Genomic DNA, 25,251 nt, shown 5'->3' on the forward strand with positions numbered 1-25,251 from the left:
CCGAAATCGAGAGTCAGGCGCTTAAGCGACTGAGCCACCCAGGCGCCCCTTACTTCAGGCACTTTTGCCAATTTCCTAACTCTCAGAAGTTGGACTGACACATGCTGTAATGTTTTTGAGCAAGGTTTGGAGGGGAAAATGTGTAGGGCATGCACAAGAGGCACAGAGGGCGAGGAGTTCCTGGATGCACAGCGGTGGCAATATTGCTATAGTTGGGGCTACCCATGGGTGAGCAGAGGACAGGAGGTTAGAATGGTAGGCACGTGCTCGTGGAGGGCCTTGAATGCCAAGATAAAAGCTTGAACTTTATTAGAAATGGTGACACTAACAGTTAGTGCTTATTGGGTTCTTAGCCTATGCGCTAAGCGGTATACACGAACTGCCTCATTTTAGTTCTCTCAACAACTCTCCAGGTACTATTATCTCCAGATTACAGATGAAAAACTGAGTCACAGAGGTAAAGACACTTCCGTGGGTCCCACAGTTGTGTGAAAACATTTTTACATGGAGTTGTGTCCTAGAAATCTGGCAGCCTTGAGTCAGATGAATTGCAGAGAGGAGAGACCACAAATAGTTATTGTAAGAGAATCACCAGGGAAAGGTACCAAAAGCCTGAAGTAGAATGGTAGCAGGGGGAATGGGAAGAAAGGAATGGATGCAAATACTGAGTGGATGTGCAGGGCGGTGGCAGAGAAGGAGGTTTCACAGATGCCTCCTAGCTACTGAGATTAGATGTCCTGGAGGTCTGTTATTAGAAGAGGCTGAGCCAGGGAGAGACAGATTTGGTGTGGAGGATGTTGAGCTCAGTTCTGGGGAACAGTGAATGTCTAAGGACCCCCAGGAAGGTTACCTCACAAGCACTGAAAATTAGCAATTTGATCTGGGAAAAAATAAAGAGTTGGTGTTACAAATCCGTAAAGGGATTGCACCAAGGTATTGGTCGCAACAGTGGGAGTAAAGGTAGAATAAAGATAGATGATGGATGATTAGAGAGAGAGAGAGAGAGAGAGAGAGAGAGAGAGAGAGAGAGAGAGATAAAGGAAGGAAGGAAGGAAGGAAGGAATAGACAATGGTGCCTAGTGAACACCCACAGTTAGGAGAAGAAAGGGGAGCCCATGGAGGAACAGATCAGAGGCGGCAGATCCAGACAGGTACCTTGTTAGGAAAATGAAGAGATGAGAGAGTTTCCAAAAGTCAAATGCTAAAAAGCCCACAGCCAATTATAACTAAAAAAGATAGGAATTTGGAAATAAGGAATCCTGATGATCATTTCAGAGAATGATCAGAGTTTAAGAAACCCTTAAACTCTGCACATGGGGGAACAAATGGGTACATTACCAGAGGCCAAATTGGCAATATGGATCAGAAGAGTTAATACTGCATATCTGGAAATTATACTTCTAGAAATTTATATAGAAAAGGAATACTCATACAGATGCAATAAGATAGAGCTATGAAGCTGTAGGTCACTATTTTGTTTAAAATCCTGAAAATTTGTCAACAGCACAAACAATGGGGAATATTTAATGGGTACAGAGAGGATTGTAATTGGTTATAAAGAAGCAGGTTACAACACTGCGTATGTTTCTCCCACCCCCATTCCCCACCTTTTAAAGGAAGGCAATATATAGAGAAATATGGAAGAATATACTGCAAGAATTTCATGATGGTTTTTTTCTAGGTGGTAGGTTATGATAATTATAAGATCTCTGTTTTCCCTTTCTGCACACCCATTTACCCTCCCTCCCTCCTTTGGATTACCTATATCTACTATAACAACTCTGTCCAATAGAAATATAATGGGAGCCACAAATGTAATTTTAAACATCCTAGTAACTACATTTAAAAAGTAAAAAGAAACAGATAAAATAATAATAATATATTTTCTTTAACCCCAATGTGTCAGTGTTATCATTATAACATGAAACCAACACAGAAAATATTAATGATATCTTCGATTTTTCAAAACACTCACCCTTCCAAACCTGGTATGTATTTTACATTTACAGAATATTTCAATTTGGACCATCCACATTTTAAGCACCCGATGGCCACATGGCTTCCGTATTAGACAGCAAAGCTGTATAAAATTAACAGCTAACGTTTATCAAGTGCTTACTATGTGCTAGGAACACTGATGTAAGCCCATTGGGTGGGGATTATAACTCGTTCAACATCACAAAAACTCCTTAAGGTTGTTAGGATTGTTATTGCCTCCGTAAGCATATGTTGCTATTGTCATAACACCGTGGTAAAAGTTTGGGAGCTTTGCAAGCCATTTCCCTAATGGGATGGGGGTGGAAGCCAGGTTGCAAAGGCTTATTGAGTCGAAGGGAACTGAGGCAGATGCAGAGAGACTAAAACTTACTCAAAAAGTTTGGTGGTGAAGAAAAGTTAGCAGAAACTAGAGGACGGAAGGCTTTTTGTGGGACAGGGAGACCCAAAGGCAAACTAAGCTAAAGAGGAGGGAGGAGGATGAAAGGTAAAAGAGAAATGGCTGGGGATGTTGTTAGACCAAGTACTCCACAAGAGTGAGGGCTCTGTTGGATAAACACTGCCTGGCCTGTGCTGGGGGCGGGGGGGGGGGGGGGGGGGGGCTGTGATGGACACCATCGCTTCCCAGCTGAGGGTGGAGGTGGGAGTGTAGCCTGGGAGGTGGGGGGGCAGACCCTGGTAACTCCCTCCTGCAGGTGAATGCCAGGACAGAGTGGAGGCGGTGCTTCCCTGGGGGGAGTTGAACTGAGTGGTGAAGAATGAAAGTTACCCGGCAAAGCAGCAAAAAATGGACGGGATATAGACTTGAAAAATACTTGACTATAAGACCAGGTGACTGGACGAGAAAGATGAGAGAGTGAGGATCTGAGTTCCCAAGCTTCCTGCATGGCCAAGGGCAGAGATAGTAACATCTACTGAGTGGCTGTCTGGAGTCACACATTGGTCCTGTGCACCACATACTAATCTCATTCATCCTCACAGAGGTCCCATATAGTGCTTCCCATTCTGCAGATGTGCAAACCGAAGCAAGATTATTGGCCCCAGTTCTCACCATCAGTAAGTGGAAAAGTCAGAATCTGAGCCCAGGTCGTTCCAGAGATGGAAGGAAGGAGGAGACAAATTGATGAGGGCCCAGAGGTAGGATGGGTGGTCCAAGGGGCTGGGCAGGCAGGTGTGGAATGAAAGGTAAGCAGACATATGGGATGGTAGGGCCCTCTGGCCTGAGGAAGGCACCGATCAGTCTTTGGACAGAACTCAGCAACTGGGGAGGGACGACAGGCAGGTGGAAGGGAGGGGCTGGGGAACAGAGGTGGGAGAGGGGGCAGGAGGTTTGGTTTAAGGTGGACTGCTGTCCACTGGTGGAGAGAGGAGGCATTTATGTACATGATCAGCTGCGGGTGGGAGAACGTGGCAGAGACTGGGCAGGTGAGAAGGCACAGCAAGAGACAGGGGCCAGGTGGAGAGCGTTGTTACTAGATCCAGAACACAGAGGCAAGCTTAGAGACCCCCTGAGGGTGACAAGTTCTTCTCTTCACCTACTGCAGAAAAAGCGACAGTAGAGGAAGAGGCCCTAAGAAGAGCAGAAATAGAGGAAACCAGGTTAGGGATAAATATCCACACAGGGAGGGGAAGGATGGAGGGAAATTAGAGAGTTACCAGAGAGGAAAGCCAGAGAAAGGAGGCTTGGAACAGGGAAACGGGAGGGAGGGTGAAGGTAGAACTGCCATCATCCAGCACACCCAGCACACCAGCAACCCATCCCTAACCCAGAGAACGCCTGTCTTGGGAGTTAGCTGCAGCAGCAGGGTGGGGATGGAATGGGAGTGAAACCCGAGCCAGATCACTGACCTGTCCCAGCTCAATGGAGACTGCGACCAGACTCAAGTCACTGGTCCTGTGCAGTCTGTTTCTTCATCCGAAATAAGGGGTTCATGACAGACAGCTAGATGTCAAAGGACTTCGCAAGCACCAGGTCCACAAGGGAAGGTGTTATTATAAGGCCTAGCAAGTTAATAACAACAGGTATCCTCAGAACCATGCAGATGAAAATAGATGTGGCCAGTGTAGATGCCAAGTCTAGAAATGGCCCGGTAGATTCCAAGCTCCTCTACCTGCCCAGTGTAGCGAGTTCGCGGCCAATATCCAGCCTCACGGTGGGGTAGGAGGCGAGGGCCTGCGGTTAGACAGATGGGGTTCGTCTCTGGCCAGGGGCGCAAGGCCCGCAGCAGGGTTAAACTTGCTCCGGCTCCTGTCTTCTCCGTGGCAGCCCCCTGTCGCCGCAGAGCACAGGCCCAGGCAATGCTTATCCAACTGAACCCGCGTCCCCGCGGGGATCTTGCTCCAACAAAATACCCAGTCATCTCCTTCTATCTAAAGCGAAAATCCCTTCGTTCCGTGCCCTTGCCCAGCTCCGCACACTTGCCCCCTTAGTGGTGTGGCCTGCTCAGGTCGCCGCTCGGCCCGGCTGAGCTTCCCCTTTTCCAGGACTGAAGCTGGGGCAAAGGAGGAGGGGGAAGAAATAAATGAAAAGTCGGGGTGGAGGGTGGAGCAGCGAGACAGGGAGGGGGATAGACAGCCTGAGACATAAACGGGAGAGAGACAGAGAGACCTGTACAGAGCCAAAAAGATCCGGAGAGGTCGCAAAAGAGGCACTGGCGCTCGCCACGGATTCGTTAAGGATTCCTGCCGCAGGCATTTCTGATGAGGCTCCGCCGCGCTCAGCCCGGGGCTGCCCGGGACGCGAAGGGCTGCAGGGTGCGGTCGCCTCGCCTCACCTCCCCCCTCTCGCCGCCCCCTCCCCACCTCGCCCAAGGGGGCCGGAACGGCGTCGGCGCGCGGGGGCTTTTCGGCGCAGTCGAGTGGAAAATAGACTTTAACCCGCTTTGTGGCGACAGGGGCGCCCGAAGCGCTCTCCCGGACCTGGGCTCCCGGCGCTCAGGCGGGCCACTCCCAAGACCCGGCCTGGAGTCCCTGCAGAGTCACGCGGCACGCGGAACCCCTGGCCTCGGGGCGCCGGCAAGGCCTAGGCCGGATCTGCGCACCCGGCCACAGTCGGGCCGCCCCGACAGACCCCGGCGACGGCGAGGAAGCGAAACGCGCTGCGGTCCCCTCCTTGCAGTGCTCTGGCAGGGTCCGGGTCCCAGCCTCCCCACCACCGCCCAGCGCCCTCCTAGGCCTCCGTGCGGTGTTTCCTGCGGCCTGGAAGGCCCGGGTGAAAAAGTTTGCTGAGTACTGGTTCTCTTCACCCTCTCACCCCCAGGGAATTATTACAAGAAATGGAAACCTGACGGAGCAGAGTCGTCCGCTGCTCCGCGGTCGCAGGTGGAAGGTGAGGGTCAGGGGAGGCCAGGCGGCCGCTGCGTTCCCGGGATGGCTGGGATGCATTCTTGGAGACAGGGTCGACTGCTCGGCGAGCTTCAAGTTAAGGCTCGAGGCCCTGGCTTGGCCCGCCTGCACCTGAGCCCCACGACCAGAGAAGGCGAGAAAAGCAGATCGTCCTCTGCTAAGGCCCGCCGTCCCGGTGCGAGCAGACCGCGGTGGCTGTGGCTGGGCCAAGGAGGTCCTTCCGAACACGGATTTGCTGCTTGAGGTCTGCAAAGTGACCACTCCGGTGGCTCTTCTCGCGCTGTTCCCGGCCTGGCCCCTGGGTGAAAAGAACTGGGCGTCCCCTTTCTGGAGCCGTCTCCCATAACACTCAGAAAACGCGAAACCTCAGGAACGAGGGCGCGGCTTTCAGACCCGCGTCCCAAGAGACAGATGGTGGGTGAGCAGGAGGGTCCCGGAGGCCAGGGAGCTTGTTCTCGGAGAACCTATTTGTTGGGCAAAAACTACCCACCCTCCACTCGGATCCAAGTTGCCTGAGAACTGAAACGACATCCCAGGATGAATTGGAGGGGGTTCAACTGAGTTACACATCGGGAAGTGGGGCTGGAGATTTTCCCAAGCCCCAAGGCCCCTCGGACGCCTTCTTCGGCTCTCGCGTGGGCTGAGGTGGTTGGAGCGGTCGCCAGACTCAGCTAAAGGGCAGAGACGCGAGGAGAAGCTTGTGGCAAGGGGCGGATGAGGGGTGGGGGGGGAGGCCTAGATCGCCCAGCAAAGGCTCCAGTCCGCTTTTTGCCTCCGACTGCTGGCTCCTTCCCCACCCGCCGTCCCTCGCCCCGCCCCGCCCCGCCCCCCACCTTGGGGCAGGTGAGCGGCGGCCAATGGGCGAGCGCGGGGCAGGTGCCGGCTAACTCGCGCCTCGCAGAGCAGCGGCCGAGGTTGAGCTGGGCAGTGCTGGGAGGACCAGGGGCGGGGGTCGGTCCTGGCTGGACTCGGGAGGGAGGGGGCCGGGCTCAGCCCCCAGGCCGTAGAGGCAGCTCTTAGCCTCGCACAGAACCCGCGCCAGTGCCTGCGCCGGGAGCTGCCCGCTCGGCCCCAGAGGCCGGCGCGCCTAGCTGCGCGCCGTGGCCCGACTCCGCGTTCGCTCGCTCGCACGCCCCTCGCCTCACCGCGCCTGGCTCGCCGGCCGGGTCTGAGCGCGGGCGGGCGGGCGGGGGAGGTGAGGGGTGCTGGTGTGTGTGCATGTGCCTGGCTGGGTGCACACCCCGCACGGCGGCGGCGCCAGGACGCGGAGCGCTCCCCAGAGCCCAGCTGCCTCGCTCGGCTCTGGCGACCGCGACCATGTTCCAGCCCACAGCCAAACGCGGCTTTACCATCGAGTCCTTGGTAGCCAAGGACGGCGGCACCGGCGGGGGCACTGGCGGCGGGGGCGCCGGCTCCCATCCCCTGGCGGCGGCCGCCTCGGAGGAGCCACTCCGGCCCACGGCGCTCAATTACCCTCACCCCGGCGCGGCCGAGGCGGCCTTCGTGAGCGGCTTCCCCGCTGCCGCCGCCGCCGCCGCCGCCGCGGGCGCCGGCCGCTCGCTCTATGGTGGGCCCGAGCTTGTGTTCCCCGAGGCAATGAACCACCCCGCGCTGACCGTGCACCCGGCGCACCAGCTGGGCGCCTCCCCGCTGCAGCCCCCGCACTCCTTCTTCGGCGCCCAGCACCGGGACCCTCTGCACTTCTACCCCTGGGTCCTGCGGAACCGCTTCTTCGGCCACCGCTTCCAGGGTGAGTGCCCATGCTGTGCCCGCTTAGGCGGCCGGCCAGCGCCCACGCTGCGGTTGCGCGGGGGAGGCTCGGGGGCGCGCGGGGCTGTTCAGAAGTTGTTGAAAGAAGGCTGTGGGTCGGCAGAGGCCGATCCCCGAATGTGGAAGAGCCGCGGCGGATCCATTCGCGCTACCGCGGTGTTGGGTTCCCTTCCAGAGAGCCAGGTTGGGACCTCCAGGCTTTCCCAGAAACGATGCAGATCCGGACGCCAAGCCCGGGCGCATCCTTGGAGCCTCTCCTGATCCTCCCCGCGGCCTGCCAGAATCCCTCCCGGCCGAGCCAGTCGCAGTCCAGTGAGCGCAGCGCTCACGGTTCTCCCTCCGCCCCAGCTGGACCTGGGACCATACTTCGCTTACACATCCACCACCAACTCCCAGATATCCTCCCTCGCTGGCGCGTCGGAGCAGGGCAAAGTCTACCCGCGTGTCCCGGGTCTGTGGAAAGAAGGGGCAGCAGGGAGGGCAAACTGGAGAGTTAATGTTCAGTGTGGAGTGTTCCACTGTCTTGGGGTGTTTCTCAGCAACCTCGACCCGACTTCTCCAAGTTACAAGTGCCTCTCAGACGCAGGGTCGGGAAGGTTTGCAACAGCAACCGGCTTCGTCCGCCCTGCGCGGACTCTGGGAGCCCGCCCGGCTGCTGGGGGACCGACAGCAGTCCTCCCAGGCAGGGGGCGGGGGCAGAGGACTTTTAAGGTCATAGGCAGGCTGTTCTCCCATCTCTGCACTGGGCAGTGGGTTTGCTAATGAAGATACCCCACTGGCCTTACACACGCACACACACGTTTCAATTATCTGACTTTTCCGAAGGAAATAGAGTTGCATTTGTTGGAGTTCGTTTTCTTCCTTGAATTTGTTAAAGTTTGTTTCTCTTTTCTTGTCTTTTTTTTTTTTTTAAAGAATGGCCTTAATTTGTGAAGTAATTGCTTTAGTTTCCAGTTTTATTTTGTTAGTGTGGACGGGACCGGACCTCAGCCTTGTGAGGTTCTGTGACTCAGAGCTAGGTAACCCGGCTTTTAGTGAAACAAATGAAAAGGATATGGCTAGAGAGAGCTTCGGCTACCAACCTAATCTGACGATAAACCGCGGTCTACACAAAGTAAACCAGATGCTTGGTACCATTATTTAGGTAACAGAAGAAAAATGATCTTTTGAAGCTTTGACTATAGGTGCTTCACTGTTTCACCGACAGCCGCTTTCCCGGTCCTGCTTTGTCAATTTGCTTAGTCCCATCTGACCAATAGATATTGACCCAGCAGATCCCACAAAATAAAAGAATGTAATTACTTGAACAAGAATTTTTGTGGGCAGACTTGTCCCCCTGGGATTTCAAAGATTTGCCCAAATCATCTTGGGGGCAAAAAAAAGAAAAAAAAAAAAAAAAGCCTATGGTGTCAGCCGCTTTGGGCATGAAACTTGTCAATTACAATCATTGTTTACTGCTATAAATGAAGTTTTATTCAAAACTGAGTAAACCACTTCGGTACTCCATGGGGCCTGGCCTGGGTCTCAAAACCTGGCACCCATGGGCCGATCTGAGAGACGCGGCTGCTTTTGAACCGTCGGAACGGGGCACAAGGGGCCCGTGGTTAGAAGGATGGTGCAGAGACAGGGACTCAGAGGAGAGGGCAGAACCGATCCTAAGCCCTGTGGTCTCTGTTCATCCGATGGTCTCTGCAGCTGTGCCCTTGGCTTCGGACCCGGGGCCCCACGCCCTCCGCTCTGCCTTTCCCGCCTCTAGCCTCGTCCCCGCGGGCGCGGGGCGCTGAGGGCCGGGGGCACCTCGCGACAGATCCAGCTCTGAGCATTCCCAGCCAAGCGAGGCCAGATGAATTCTCCGAAAAACCTTCTCAGAAATTGCCGCCGCTCCCTGAGCCATCAGTCCCGGCGGGCACGTTGTCGAGTTGCAAAAACGGTTGGATTTTTCTCTCAAGAACCGTGTCTGGACGCGGAGATGGAGCCATGCGTGGCCGAATTTTTGAACTCGGAAATCCGTTGGACACTGAAGGACTTTTCGGACGCTGACACGTTTCGGCTTTGGGTCCGGTCTTCATCGCTGCAGCCCGGTGCGCGCCCCGGCGGCTGTGAGCCTTGCGGTCCCAACGGGGCCTTGGGGCAGCGGGCAGAGCCGTCCCAGGCCCTCCGGCGCCGCGTTTTCTAGAGAACCGGGTCTCTGCGATGCTCATTTCAGCCCCGTTTTAATGCAAGAAACGAAACCCTACACGAACGAAAAGGAACATGTCTGCGCTCGGTGCGCAGCGCTCTCGGGCAGCACGGGCCCGCGCGCAGGCAAGCAGCTTTTCCGGCAGAGCCAGGAGGTGGAAGAGGCAGAGCCCACTCGGGATGTCTGGATCAGGCGTCAGGATCCTGAAGCCCGTGGCCTTCGAGGCCTAAAGGGGAGGAGCCGGCGGAGACGCGGAGTTGGCCGCACTTCGGTGTTATTACCCGGACTCAGGAAGTTTCCAGACCAAGAACAGCGTCAGGAGGGGGCCTGGGAAGCCCCAACCCACTGGGACCGGCGTTTGCAATGGGCCGGTGCATCAAAGGGCGCCTTTGTTCCGGCAGGAGGAGGGGGAATGAGGTTATCTCCGCAGTTTGGCCGGCCTCTCCTTCTTGTTGCCCCGGGCTCCTCCGCCCAGCCAGCCACCCAGAACCCCGGGCTGGCCCGGGCCTCTCCAGAAGAGAGTGCAGCGTCTGCCTGGGCACTTCGGATCCCTAGCTCCCACCTTCAGCCACCTCACTCCTGGGAGTCTCTATTGCCAGTCATTGCCTTGGAGGGGCCTGAAGTGAGAGGCCGGAGCAAAATGGGCTGGGGTTCAGTTCCTCCTGGCTCCAGGGAAGGCTAACAGCCCCTCTCCACTTTTCCACCTATCCTTGTCTGAAACTGACAGCCCACTCCCACAGGCCGGAACTACTGCATGGAAACAGGCCACACTGCACCCCAGCCCCAAGCTTGTTCTGTTCTTGTGGTCCAGTTAGGGGGAACTGAAGCTGTGGTAGGGACTGTTGAGGCCCCCCTACCCATAATGAGAGGGTACCAGGCACATAGGCACCTAAGGCATCACTGTCCTTACAGAAACATAGAGCTATTGATCAGTTTCTCAGGATGGTTAGTTTTGCACTAAACCACCTCTTTCTTATAGGGAAAGGCCTGGCTTCTTTTGAAATCCAATCTGTCATCACTTTTCAGCATCTTGAGTAATTTTCCTGCCCCTTGCTTCTTCGAGGTTGGGTCAGAAGGACCCCTGTGCTTCTGCACATACAGAATACTATATATATGCTATCTGCCCCCAACAGAACGTTACAATAAACCAAGCAACCCAGCTTTTCCTAAAATAGCCAGACTTGAGGCAAAGGGACATGCGTATGTCAGGAGAGAGAAGCTTGTTGCTTCCATCTTCCACTTTGGGTTTATAAAGACAAAGACAGAGAACTTCACCGCACAAGTGACCCACACACACTCCCAGAATTACAAAACAGCCATCAAGTCACACACACTGAGGCAGACTGTAGTTCTGCTTTCTCAGCCAGAGACTGCCCTAGGCACCCCTGCACCCCATTCACTCCCACCTACAGGGTCTCTCCAGGCTGCCGCCTCACTTTTCACTAGCCTGGGTCAGTTGAGCTGCTGAGGCCAAACCCTGTGAACTCTGGGATGATCAAGGCCTTTTCCCTCTCCAGCTCACTTGTCCAGAGGAAAAACCACTGTTGGGACTTCACCCAGGGTCAGAACAATGCTGTGTTTTGAAGCAACTTAATATCAACAAGAAGTATTTGCTTCCCACTCACCTCTCCCACCTTTCCCTGGCCTAATCACACTGGTACCCACTTAAGACTTTAATTCTTATTTCTACTTGGATCAGTCTCCTCCTTTCACTCCTCATTATTCCTCTCTTCCAGACCATCTCCCCTGATCATCTGTCCCCTCCACCACTACCAGTTAAACTGCCTTCAGTCAGGCCTAACAGCCCTCGGCCTGCTGCCACCTTGAAGGGCCCATTGGGCAGGCTGTCCCCCTCCATCCCCCCTATGATGTGATCCCACTCCCTTTTGTAGCTGCACAGATCCAGCCACTTGAAATGGATAAGTGATTGTCAGGGGACTTTATCTCCCCTCTAGCAAACTTGTTCCACAGAAAACCTCAGCAATAAAGTTTACCTGTGTAGGTGTCCAAACCCCAAGGACCCAAGTCCTCCAAAGAAAGTAATGCCAATCAGTATCTGCCAGCAGAGGGACATGAACAGTTACCTGGAGAGTTTTAGCAACAACATCTCAATTATATGACCTTACTTCACTTACAGAAGTGTTTCCAGAGATGGGAGATCTCAACGGAGATCCAAACAACTATCTTAAACAAAACAACAGGTCAAATTGGGTAAAACCAGTGGCCATTTCTGAAGAAATTAATTGGATCAGTCAAATCTCAACAGCTAACTGTGTGAAAACATTCCATCTAGGGCTCTGCATTGTCAGTGGGTCGGGGGACTGTTATGTGCCACTGCATGAGATCCATGGGTGATGTAAGGGCCTGTTTCAAGCCTGTTAGCATGTGCAACCAAGCCAGAGATTGTGTGAAGGCCTAGTGGGGGGTTTATTGAGACTGAAGCTGTGGGTGGAAGCTTATTTTGGCTTCTGTAGTTCCTGACCTAACCACCCGGCCTCATTGAACCCAGTGTCAGCCCCTCCTCCTGAAGGTAGGAGGTGAGTTCCCATGATGGCCAACATTTGCCAAGGGACAATCACACTCTTTGAAAATCCTGTATGGTAGATGGGAGAAAAAGACAGTAGGGAGGCTGGAGCATATATTTACACACGCCCATGCAGAAACCAATATATCTATATCTATATATATTAGAGAGAAAGATGACATCTAGATATTTATACACGTGTTTCTTCAGCACGGGACTATTCAGGGATGAAGCAAGGCCTTTTCCCACGGAGAGCAGTAGGAGTCTCCTGTGGGGAGTGGGCTTTACCAGAAGGCCTGGGGGAAAGAGGTGGGGAAGGGGGAGGAAGAAGCCTGACCTTAGACCTTCAGGAGTTGCTTGGACGTTGACCTAGCTGCTGGCCTATTTTTACCACTTGCAAGGTAGAGCCTGAGCCTGTTGGCAAGAATTTTCAAAGGGCTAGCAGCCTAATCATTTAGCTGCAAGGCTGGTTTAAACAGGTGTGAAAAGAGAGTGCCTTGGGTACCTACCTTCTAGTTCTTGAAAATGTGTTTGGCATGAGGGTGTCACGTTCCTGACATCCAGCCCTGTCTCTACTCTTGGCCTTTCTGAGGGAAATAGGACAGGGCAAAGTGGACAAAGAGAGCTAAGGGACTTTTCCCACCCCATGGCCTCTTCCGCTGCTCCAGGCGCTGTGGATTTGGGCCGGCTGGCGCCTCACTAGGCCTGGGCCCTCCTCCTGGCCCAACGGAGTGATCCGCAGCTCTGCTATTCCACCCCTCCCGCGACTGACAGGGTAGCACTCTGACCCTAACTCTCCCCCCTAGGTGTCGGGGGAGGACAGGGGATTGGACTTTAGGAAGGGGCGGCGAGAGGGAAAGGGAGAAGTGGGGGCGGGGAGTCAAGGATTGGAGAGGGTAGAGAAGCGCCGAGGGCGTTTGCTAGCCGGGCCAGAGGGCCGGGGTTGGCCGGCTCCCGCGGGCGGCCCGGCGGCGGCCCGGCTGCGGCTCACGGCGCCCCTTCTCTCTGTCTGTACCTGCTGTGTTGCCGTCGGCGGCGCGGCCGCAGCGAGCGACGTGCCCCAGGACGGGCTGCTTCTGCACGGCCCCTTCGCTCGCAAGCCCAAGCGGATCCGCACGGCCTTCTCGCCCTCGCAGCTCCTGCGGCTGGAGCGCGCCTTCGAGAAGAACCACTACGTGGTGGGCGCCGAGCGGAAGCAGCTGGCCGGCAGCCTCAGCCTCTCCGAGACGCAGGTAATAACCACCCCGCGGGCCTCCGCGCTCGGCCGGTCAGCCCAGGTGGAGGTGGGGGGAGGACGGGCAGGTGCAGGAGGAGCCCGACTCTCATCCCCGCCTTCTCCGGAGCTCTGTCCCACCCAGTTCCAAAAGCCACCACCGCCTCTACCCCGCGGCCCTCCAGCTAAACCAGTCTTTAGAGCCCCTTCCCTCCCGCTGCGCTTAGCCTCTCGGAGGCCGCAGGACTTCTGTCAAGCACTAAGTACCACCAGGAGGTTGGAATCAAACCACTTCCCCAGTCTGCTCTGCAAGCCCATAGGAGGTGCCAGTTTATCAGGAGGAGGCAGGGCGTGGAGCCCCACGCCCCAGTCACTCCTGAGCTGCCCCTGAGTCCACTGGAGCCGTCTCAGTCCTGTGGTTACTGCAGCCCTTCTCCCGCCACTCTTCCGGGGGTGCTCGCAGTTTTGTGGGATGGCCAGACCTTTCCCACACTGGCTTTGCTGCTTGGGCTTTTCATGGGCAGAGCTGGCGAAGGCGGATGGGGTGTGTGGAGAAAGCCCACGTGTCCTCAGGCTGTAAACATCAGAAGCAGAGGAGATTAGCCAGGAAGGGGCCCGACCCTGCTTGGGGTCCCAGGGTGGCACTGATCTCTGCGCAGACAGGGCTCTCAAAACTGGTAAACGTTTGGGCGCGCAGACAGGGGATGGTGCGAAAGTAGAGTCTGGGAGTCAGGGACTGTGTTCAAACACTGGAAGGGCCGTTGAGCTGGGGAAAGGAACAAACTCCATGGTGTTGGAGGGGTTTTGAACTGGGTGACATTACAGGAGTGTTTTTGTAATGGATAATTAAGAAAAATTTTAAGAACTAGATTGGAGTTATAGGGAGGCAGACTTGGGTTTGTTATGTGTAAAGACTTCGCCATAAATAAATGCTGCCTGGAAGCACCGCCTAAGCTCTTGGTCCCTGGGAGTAAGACTTGCTGGAGGGGCTGGCTGGTGCCCTGGAGGCGGATTTCAGGGTCTGAATGGGCCTCGGGAGACCTTACTCCCTTATGTCCCTGACAGCTCCCAGATCTGCAAATGAGAGAGGTATGCTTGCCCGCTTTTTATCCTCCTCTCCCCTTTCCTGCTGGTCTGGCCCCTACTACACCACCGCCAGCATCCTGGATACACCACCCTGGTCCCGGATCTTGAGGGGGCAGCCTGGGGTCTCCTTGGAGCAGTGAAGATAGGAAGGGGGCTCAGACCCTAACTGCCTCCTCAGTTCCCCTGGCGGACATCACCCGCCGGTCCTCGTGTCCCATTTTGGCATCTATTGTCTCATCTGTCTGATGCCCCCATTTAATCAATGCATTACTCTGGACTCCACTGCAGGACCCACGCTTTTTCAGATTTGCTAGCTGGGCTGTTCTAACAGCAGAGATAAAGCTTATGATAGAGTTAGTTTTTAAAATGTTTTAAAGAAAGATGTTAAAAAAACAAGTTAAAAAAATAATACCCCCGTTCCCTCCTGGGAGTGTTTTAAAATTATTGTCTAAAACAAGGTGTCAATTTAAGAATGGTGTTTATAGTTAACATCATTTAAAAAGTATTAGTTATTAAATTTTAATTGCATAAGTGTAAGAAAACAAAATGGTTTATAATCCTCCCACCTACAGATTAACACTTGTTGAAATAATGTCATTGCTTTTAAACTTTCAATTTTTTAGCTCAGTGAGAGGATTTTTAATTAACTTTCTTTCACACCAAATCTAGCTGCCTATTTGCTCCTAACAATGTCAGTTAGTAAATGTAATGATTGTTTCTTTCATTTTCATTATGTTCCAAACACATTTAAAACAAAACCCAGAGAGACTAATATATCCAGCATCACTATCAAAACTCTTATGTCTACTCATATTCTATCTATAAGTGAGCTGGTTTTAGCATATTGAACAAGAAACCACAATAGAACTATGGGAGGTTTGAGCCTGAGAAACCTCCTTAGAGAGGCTCATCTATTCAGGTGAGGATTCTGGGAAAGAGACACCAACTGGGCAGAGCTCCCTAGGCAGGCAGTTTGGATTTCATTATCTGTGTGACCCTGGGTGAGTTACTCAACTTCTCTGAGCTGTGATGTTCTCATCCAGAAGATAGATTGTTTAAAGATTAAAGTCACCTAATATGAACTCAAATAATATTAATTCTCATCCCCCGTCCTTTCCTTCCCTTTGTTTAAAGTAGTGTATCAGGTTAGTGTTACAGTAAGCCCCAAACCTGGGTTTCCTGACTTAGTCCAGTGTTTCTTCTGCCCCACCCAGTCTCCTTCATCATCAGAGCTTTCTGTCCCTCTGGTACTTATTATTTGGACTTATGCCATATATTTGATTAATTGTCCATCTTTCAGTATTTATCAGGCAAACTTACCTGTCATTTCCAGCTATCAGCTGTTCGTCAAGCAACAGTCTCATCAGTTCCCTGCCATCTATTTCTACTGTCAGTACCTACATTTGTCTCTCAGGGCTCTCCAATCCATCACAGATAGCTGTTTTATATCTAGCCACGCACTTCTGTCTGCTCTCATTAAACTGCCTCTCCATAGCTAGTTAATTTATATATTCTATTAATTATAATCTTCCTAATAATAGCTCTCATTTACCCAACTGTTGATTATTTCCTTATCATCTGTTCTATCTTCTGTGTATCTACCATCCATCTCAAGCTTCCATCTCTGCAGATCTAGTTAGCTACTGACAGATGCATGTTCAAATATCTGCTAGTGCTTACCTGTCATGTCATCAGCTCTGCCTTTGTCTTCATTCTGGGCCTCAGTCTGCTGTATCTGTAAGATTTAATGAAATCAACTCCGTGGTTCTTTCCAGCCCTGAGTTTCTGGCTCATCTATATTCTACTTCTCTGTGTTTCTATATAATGCTTCCTGCAAGTTCTCAGAGCTCACAGTACATCTCCCATATATCATAATACACATAGGACTTTGCTGTGGTTTAATTATCTATCATGTCCAAATGTCACTCTGTGGACTGGCTAGATCTATTGCACCAAGAAATCTTAAAATACAGATTCCCAGGCCCCATTCAGGAGATTCTCTTAGGAGTTCCAGGATGGGATCCAGGAAATGTTTTTAAAACAGCTCTCTGGGTGATTCTGATGAATAACAGGCCAGCTCTGGGAGCCAGAGGTCAAGCCTTCTTGTTTCTCTCTATACTGTAGGGTCCAGCTCAATGACCAGCAAGGCATAGAGGCTTCATAAACATGTATCGAATGAATAGGCGAATTTCTCTTGATTGTACTCATATCCATGTGTTCACTTTATCAGTCATTTCCCTTGCTTTCTGCAGTCACTGACCCCTTCCTGTCCCTCTGTTTTCTATCTTTCCCTTGCATTTTAATCTACATGATCTCATTTTCTCCACCAGTTCACGGATAAAACTTCTGGGAGAGTTAAGGAAATCAACGTGTGGGTCTTAACCCAGCCAGAGCTCAGGGGTGTATGCATGCTCAAAGCTTTAGTATGGAGTGTTGGCAGGTGGGAAACCTGGGCTTCTTTGTTGGGGGCAGGTTTGTGTGTTTGGTTGAGAGAGGGTGTTTGTACTGGGATGGCGGTGGATCAATCCAGGAAGTGGAGGGAGTGGTCCTGGGAAAAGGGCTAGTTCTCCCCTCTGGCTCTAATTACTTGCTCCTCACTGCTGTGGTGCAGCCTCAGCGTCTGACCTCGATGACTGAATGAGGCCCATTTAAGCTTCAGTCTGGTGGCACAGACCCGGATTTGGGTCAGATCAGAGCTGTGAGGGCAAGTGAGTGAGTGTGTGTGTGTGTGTGTGTGTGTGTGTAACATGTATGTGCCACAGTGTGGAGCACAGATGAGCAGTGAGATGATGCCCAAAGGTCAGGTGATATCATATATACACATGGCACGGACAGCAGCTCGGGTGCTTATGTGCATGTGTGGGGTGACACGTTAGTTTTATGGGGAATGAGAGAAAGCATTTGTTTGCTCCAGGCTGATCAATTGGTCCGTGTCTGCTTTGACCAGTTCAGCAGGTGTTTCTTCACCTTTTCCAGCTTTGAGTTCACTTGAGCTATGAGGGAAAGGAGTGTAGAAATGGAGTCTTTAGCCTTGGAGATTCCTCATTTGGTGGTGGGAGCAAAATGTAAAGTATGCACACTTATGGGATATGCACAGGGTGAGTGACCAGAGTCCCCTTGAAGTCACACCATGACTGAGGAAGATAAGGGGAGACCTGTATGGGTGGAAGGCTCCCAGGAGACCTCAGGCCCAGAAGGCTCAGTGGGATGCATAGGATTCTAGGTTGGTGGGAAGGAAGGGGAGGGTTTGAAGTGGGTGAGTTAAGATGGAGTGGGAGCTGACAAGTCTGGCCACCATCTTGGGGCCCAAAAACAGGTAGGGAGGTCTTAGAAGGAAGGAGTGTATAATTACCCGCCTATGGGTTTTTCCCCCAGGAGCATGGTAAGGAGACTTCCTGGGGCCCCTTCCTGCTCTGAAAAGCTCTGTTTTGGGGGGGACAGATGAGAAAGAAATATCCAAATGACTTGAATTTTAGGGAAAGGTCAAGAAGCCTTTGTTGCTAGCGTATTGTTGGTTCTGAGATGGACTCATCCCTTCTTCAAGTCTTGGCTCTTCTCCAAGAATTTCTGCATCATTCATGTTCCAGGAGTCCAGTGGGAGGCAGGACAGGGCAGGGGAGGTAAGGCAGACTGGAGTGGTTCTCCAGGGCCTGGTCCTGCGGAGGCGGATGAATCTTGATGTCTCTCTGAGAGTGAGGGCAAGCATCCAGGATGGTCGGACAGAAGAGGAGACAAGAAAGTTTAGAAAGAGTTAGGGCTATGGTTGATGGGAAGTCAGAGCTGGCCTCAGTTTGGTGGGGTGAGGGCTGAGCTTCATGACATTGGGCTTGACCCTGTGAGTGAGAGTAGTATGATCAAATAGTAGGAAATGGATCCCCAGTGGAAAAGGCTATTATCTCGATAGGGTGTTCAAACTCCTTGAGGACAAGTATTTGTCTGAAAGTATGCAGGCAGGAGCCACAGACTTCCATTTGGGAGGGACTAAAGTTGGGGACTAGTAGAAAAGAAGGGTCCAAATCTGGTTCATTCAAATAGGTTATTCGAAAGTAAAGTCTGAAACAATTGGCTGGAGCTGTAGTTGGCTTGTGCGTTAGTTCCTTTGTCCACTCATTTGTTCGTTAATACATACACACCTTCATTCATCAATGCATACATACATCAATCAGTCCTTTAATACATTAATGCATGCATGCATTCCTTCATTTATCCACAGCACTTTCTTCGTCCTGTTTGACTCGTGCTGACCCTTGTGCCCCCCAACAATAGGTCTTTCTCCCTCCCCCAGATTCTCCCTAGAAGTGGTTAATCCAATTCACAACATGGAGAATTAAGAATTGACCCTCTTGGGGGAGCCTGGCTGGCTCAGTCGGTAGAGCATGCAATTCTAGATCTTGGGGTTCAGTGTAGAGATTACTTAAATAAATAAAACTTTTAAAAATCTTAAAAAAAATTAAAATAAAAAAGTTGACCCTCTTGTAGAAGTGTCCACTGAACTAAACCCATCTTTCCAGCAATTGCACTTCCCAAACCCATTTTCTGATTAGATCTCAATTCCCTCCACCATTGATTTTCTTCAGCTTTCCAGTTCTGACCTAGGCACCTCTTGCCAAGAGCAGAGTGCAGGTCGCTTCACCTCTGCCCAGCTTGCTGAACAGACTGGAACATGCCCACTGGGACTCTAGAGTAGACTTATACACTGCTTTGATTCTCCTGGTTCTCACAGCCTGATGAGGAGACAGAGGTTCAAGCAAATAAATTAACCCACTGCTGGGGTCACTGTTGCTGCGACAGGGAAAAGTACTAAGGAAGTACAGATGGGCAATAGGGCAGGCCCAGCCTAGGAACATCTGAGCAGGAATTTGAAGGCTAAGGAAGAGTACCCCAGGTGGGTAACTCAGGCAAAAGTGGAGAATCTTGGAAGGATCCGGCTTACCTGAAAAAGAGACATTCAATGGGATGGGGACTTTGGAGACCACAGGGAACCTCTCTGCAAACCCAGGAGACTCAGAAATGGGGGAGGGATGGGGCGCCTGGGTGGCGCAGTCGGTTAAGCGTCCGACTTCAGCCAGGTCACGATCTCGTGGTCCATGAGTTCGAGCCCCGCGTCAGGCTCTGGGCTGATGGCTCAGAGCCTGGAGCCTGTTTCCGATTCTGTGTCTCCCTCTCTCTCTGCCCCTCCCCCATTCATGCTCTGTCTTTCTCTGTCCCAAAAATAAAAACGTTGAAAAAAAAATAATAAATAAAAAAAAAAAAAGAAATGGGGGAGGGATTCCTTTAGCCAACATCCCAACTGTGTCTTTGAGGGCTCATGTGCAGATGTTCCGGGGAGGCAGGTGCAGAATAGGCACAGCTCCCCCAGAGCTGGTAGCCTTTCTAGGGCCTCTGTCCTCTAAGGAAAGGGCTCTGGGGTGAACCCAGAGGCTGGGTTAGAGAGGTTGATGGGATGTCACTCTTGTCTCATACTACACTCAGAGCCCAGTTCTTCTTCTTTTTCTAAGTAAAAAATAACTATTAACTGTTATCAGTAATGCATTAAAGAAAAGTCAGAAAAGTGGAAAGAAGAAAGAAATGTCACCCTCACTTTAGGTACATTTCCTTCTAGTCTTTTTTTCCCCATGCATAGATTTTATTTTCCATGGTTGTGATCACACTGTGCCCAAACTGCATCCTGCCGTTTTCACTGATATTATGAAGTCAGAAGCATCCCCCTGTTATTACAGTCTTTGTAAACAGCATCTGGTCACTCAGCCTAAGGCTGTTCAGAAGATAGCCAGTCTGCCTAGGGAGAGAGTTTGCATCCCTGTTTCTAAAAATCTGCCTCCTTGACCTCAGTCATTTTCATGGAGAAAATATTCCGAATCACCTTTCATTTGGGTGTGCCAGGAAGCTGGCCCTTGCCTGAAAACATATCCTGCACCTGGGGTTCCACCACTGGAAACTTTCCTTCTTTGGGCCAGTGTTGTGAGGCGAGGGTAGCAGGCTGGGTCCATCCATCCTTCCTGGAAGGAGACTTGGGAGTTGTGTGGGAGGGAGAAGGTGCAGGAAGGGCCCTAGGTCCTGGTGTTGCCCAGGACTTCCCCGGATTGCCCCATCGCTACAGTGCCCACACTTAACCCTTGGCCAGCCCCTTGGGCTCTCAGGAATGCTGCCCCAACCCCGCATCCAGGCCCGAGTCACACACAAATGCCTGGCACAGGAGCTCACCCACCTACTGGCTGGTGTAGTGTCAGTGGGCTCCACGATAGGGGGTGGGGACCAGGCTGGCTGCCACGCAGTTCTGCCACGCAGAACCACCCAGGGCCTAGCCAGCCTGGTACCCAAGGAAAGGTGGTTATGGAATCTAGAAGTCTTGTACCCAGAGCATCTACCATTCTCCCTTGTCTACCTGGGGTGAGATATGCAGGCGACAGGTTTGCACCTTACCCTAGAAATGAGGGAAGAAGATCCTCCTCTTACACCATCCACCAGGCCAGGCACCTCATCTCTTCCTGTCTCTGGCTGGCTGCCCCCACCCCCAACCAGTGCTCTAAAATCAAGGGGTAGGGCAGACCCTGGGAAGGGTGTGCTCTTAGGGGAAGCCTTGGACTGGGTGAGTTCCACGAAGGGGATAGGGGGTAGTGTCTGGGAAGCATGAAGGTAGAATGTCCTGGGCAGGAAACTGCTCCCTACGCCCAGATGCCAGGCCTGCTTGCTTTTGGCTGCCACTGCCTGGCTTTATGGCTAAGACCTGTGCTTCTCAGCCATTCTCAGGGACTAGGGGTTGGACTGGGTAGTCTTCTGAGGACTGCTCCTGGCCCCACCCAGGGTTCCAGGATCTCCCCTCAGCAGTAACTGCTGCTGCCAAAACCAAGGTGCTCACCATCATTCCACACACATGACTTACCAGTCACCACTGTCATGGACACCACAGATCACCCAGCTGCAGTTGACAGCACCTGCTTGCTTTTTAAATGAGCTGTCATTTTCAGGAAACCATCCATGCCTTGTAACCCTGCCATCTCTGCATCACCTCCCCAGGGACCCTCTGGAGCAAAAGCCCAGGAGGTGCCCTGGAGCTGCAGGGGCCCCTGAAAACCTCTTTCCTATGGATGAGGGACTTAAGTCCAGAGAAGGGAAGGAACTTAGCAAAGGATCAGCACCCAGATTCACCTTTACCAGCTCTGAGGATGGGGGTGCTGGCCTGGCTCTGTAAGGCCAAGTAAAGAACTGTATGGTCAGGAGGAGCTGACAGACTGAGTGAGACTTTCTCCACAGTCCCCAAGCACTAACACTAGTCAGGAAGCTGGGACAACCCTCCTAGATCACGCCCACGAAGATGTTAAAGGCTGTATCCTGGACACTGATCACATGCTGGGGGAGGTGGGAGAAGTGAGGGGTGATTAGAGATGGGACTAAGCCTCTTCGCAGAGGCTTTGCATTGCAGACCTGCTCCTCCCTCTAAGCACCCCGCAACCCATCACAGAAGATAGTTGTCCACTGTTTGAACCCTCCCCTTGTCAGGACTCTCAATGCCTGACACAGAAGTGGGGAACCCTCTATGTTTAAAGAGGAGCTCGCCTCTGTCCCGTGTGATTTCTCCCGTGTGACCTGTTCCCATATTTGGATAGGCTACAGAGGCCAAGGCTTTGGGGGCAGGAAGTTTAGAGCCCTGCCCCAGGTGGGGCTGCAGACACTGCTATGTCTAAGGAGGATGAGGCCTCATTGGTGGATTTCAGACTACCCTGAGGAGTTGCCACATGAGGGACCAGACTTCCCACCTGTCCAGCTCTACTTCTGATGTGGGATGGGGGTAACTCCACCTGACGTTGCTCACAGGGTCCCCTGGAGAGACTGACCTAGATGGTGTGTGAGTCAGAGCCTTTTGAGTGGCGGGGTCCGTGACCCCAGGCATGCTCTGGCTGTTGTGAGCACTGCTCTTGGTGTGGACATCATCTCCTGGTCACGTAGCCATGTCCGCTCTGCCTCTTTGTGCTGCAAAGAGCATAGGGTGGCCCTGGGAGGTGGGGCCCATATCAGGCCCACAGGGAGCTCATCAGGACTCATGCAATGGCTTTTCATATATTCTCCCACTTACTGTTCATCTCTGCCTCGTGAAGGATCAGTTATTCTCTCTTCTCTAGAAATGGGTAGGGACCCAGGTCTGCTGGGCTCCAGAGCCTGGGTTCCTCCCTTCTGCCATGCTGTGGCTACAGGATGCTCGGCAGCTCCATGATTGCTCCCTTCCCTCTGTGATAGAGGGATGGGAAAATGGCTCCTCGTGGCCCACTGTGTCCTCTCCCTGCCCCACCTCATTCGCATCTGGAAGAGTAGTCTTCTGGACCCAGCAGGTGGCACCTGGCCAGAGGAGAGGACCCTGGTCTTGGTTTCCCCAACTGGCTCCCAGCTCAGCCTGGGTGCTGAGGCCCCAGTACCTGTTCTGGGGGCCTCCTGGGTGTTTCTTACCTCTGCCCCTCCCTCCCTGGCCCAGGTGAAGGTGTGGTTCCAGAACCGGAGGACAAAGTACAAGCGGCAGAAGCTGGAGGAAGAGGGGCCTGAGTCTGAGCAGAAGAAGAAGGGCTCCCACCACATCAACCGGTGGCGCATCGCCACGAAGCAGGCCAACGGGGAGGACATCGATGTCACCTCCAATGACTAGGGGGGGCAGCCACGGATCCATGAGGGCAGAGCGTCTGCTCGCTGCTGGCCAGGCCCCTGGGTGGGCCCAGCTGGACTCTGGCCGCTCCCCCACCAGGCTTCGGGGAGGCCTCGAGTCACGGCCTCACAGGGCTTGGAGCCTGGGGCTACCACTGCCAGAGGGACAAGAAATGGGCTGGCTGAGGCCTGGGACTGCTCATCCTTCTCCTCGGAGAGCCTGCCTGCCTGGGCGGGCCGCCAGCCACTGCAGCCTCCCAGCCATTCTCCATTTCTCTTATCTCCTGTTTGTTTTGATGCGTTTCTGTTTTAATTTATTTTCCAGGCACCCGCTGTAGTTCTTAGTGATCCCCTTGTATCTCCCTTCCCTATGGGAATAATAAAAGTCTCTCTCTTAATGACATGGGCATCCAGCTCCAACCCCAGAGCCTTCGAGCCTGGGTGGCAGATTCCGGCTCTGGGGACCAGTGGGGACCAGCAGAGCAAGCTTGTGCAGTGCCTTGGTGGTCTCTACCCTGGTCTCTAGCTTCCAACTGTACAGCAAGAGAAATGGAGGCCAGACATAGGGAAGGACCACTCTGTGTCTTAAGGGAGGCTATGCTTGGGAGTTTCCAAGTTTGTTGAGCAGTGGGAAACCGCTCATGTGAAACCAACCATGTGGGTTGTTGGAGAGAGAGAACATGTATACTTCTGCATGCTGAGAGACTGGTGGCTCCTCCAGTTGAGGAGACACTCGAGGAAAAAGGGAGACTTGGGAGCTGAGGGGCGGCGCACCATTCACAGAAGTTGACCATGCTAGCCCCGGGTCCTAGCTTCACCAGGATGCGCACCCGTCCCCGGAGAACTCCTCTGTGTAGATGAAAACTTCCGAGATGGGGCATAAGGCTGAGCCTGTAACCCGTCCCCACGGACACAGGGCCTCCAGCCAGGAAACAGCAAGGAAGGACCCAATAGAGCTCTGTAGTTCACCTGCTCTTCCGCTCATCGACTTGCCTTTCCTACTGTCACACATCAACGTGTCCTTCATCCTTAAAAGCAAGACCTGTATTCCTAACACCTTTCTCTTACAACGTCCAAACCTGTCTCCACTTCTTCACCTCCCGTGAGCTCTCTAACCAGATGCTGATGCTGATGCCATCACCAGTCACCAATCACTGCCACCCCTTGGGGCCAAACTCATCTGCCTCCCGTCTGGCCTCATCCACGCCCTGATCTTCTGCCCATTCCCTCCTTGATTCCCGTACCCCTCCCTGCCTTATTCCAGTACCTCTGACACTTTTACCTCCCGCCTCTCCAAGCCCTCCCCAGTCTCATCCGTGCCTCATCACCCCTGTCCTCTGCAGGGTCATTCCTTGCTCCACCTGCCTCTTGGTTGTGCCCTCTGCCTGGGGCTTCGCATCCATGTCTGGGACTTCTCCTGGCTCCCTGGACTCTCTCCAGCCAACCTCTGCCAAGCTGCAGAGCCACCTAGCCGGCTGCTCGCGTCTGCTGCACTCCAGCCCCCTTGGCACCTTGAACCCAACACATTCACAGCTGACTCATCTCCCCACCTGTTCTCTTCCAGGCTTGCCCACCTTGACAAACGGCCAAGGTTTCTTCTACCTTGGGAAGCAGTGTACATGGCTCCTGGGGGGGTTGGGAGGAGAGGGAAGGGATGGTAGACATAAAGAGGTTTATGTGGATTGCCAAGGAGGAGGCCGCTTCATAGGAGGACCTCCATGCTGTGGCTAGGGTTCTCTTCCTTGAGCCCAGACAGGACTGTGTCACATCCTTCCTAAGCCCCCTCCCCTGCCCCACTTCCTTCCCCGGCTTGACCTCTCCTACCTCGCTCCTGGTGCCCTTGGCTTCAGTCTCATCCATGTCACCCCTGTCCCCCAGTGAGCCATGGGTTTTGCCTGTGCTGTGCCTTTACTTATGCTTCTCTAGGCTCCTGGAATGTGTTGGGGGTTTGATTAATGTTGAAGTCAATGTTGAAGACTTGCTGCCTGGGGCCCATGCAGGGATCCAAGCACAGAAGGTCCTTTTGCTGAGCCTGTCAGCATCTCACTTGGGTCCAGTCAATGCTAGAAACCAAAGGGCTTTCTCCCATCTCAGTGCCCCTCTGCACCCCATCAGCCAGGAAACACATTCCTGGCATCTTGAAAGTCCTCACCTTGGGGTGGACACTCTCACTGCCAAGCAGGTGGATAACCTCTGGGGAGCATGTCCACACAGGTGGGGTGAGGGTGAGAAGGGGAGGCATCCTTTTGGCACCGGTGGGGGCAGGGGAATGGGCGAGCTGTTCCTCTTAAGATTCTGTCACTTGGTGGGGGAGGAGGTACACGAGGATCACAGCAGAGCAGCCCCTGTCATCCAGATAAAGGGCTGGAAAGGACCCAAGGAAACCTGCCAATCTTCCTAGGCCAGGCCTGCAAGGGGCGGGCCGGGAGTCCCCACTGCACTCCCACCCACCCCCCCGTGTTGTGCCTCTCCCTGCAGACGGTAAATATTGGTGTTGTGACTTCATTA

At 53.1% G+C, this 25,251-nt stretch overlaps 1 protein-coding gene across 1 annotated transcript; it reads left to right on the plus strand.

The window, feature by feature from the left end:
• EMX1 (empty spiracles homeobox 1) lies at positions 1-23,144 on the plus strand. The gene is made up of 3 exons (XM_045446466.1): positions 1-7,090; positions 12,861-13,045; positions 22,580-23,144. The coding sequence occupies exons 1-3, from the start codon at positions 6,559-6,561 to the stop codon at positions 22,745-22,747; spliced, it is 885 nt and encodes a 294-aa protein (XP_045302422.1). The 5' UTR covers positions 1-6,558; the 3' UTR covers positions 22,748-23,144.
• Positions 23,145-25,251: the final 2,107 nt, after the last annotated feature.

The sequence above is a fragment of the Leopardus geoffroyi genome, chromosome A3, assembly GCF_018350155.1.
Source record: "Leopardus geoffroyi isolate Oge1 chromosome A3, O.geoffroyi_Oge1_pat1.0, whole genome shotgun sequence".
NCBI classification, from domain to species: domain Eukaryota; kingdom Metazoa; phylum Chordata; class Mammalia; order Carnivora; family Felidae; genus Leopardus; species Leopardus geoffroyi.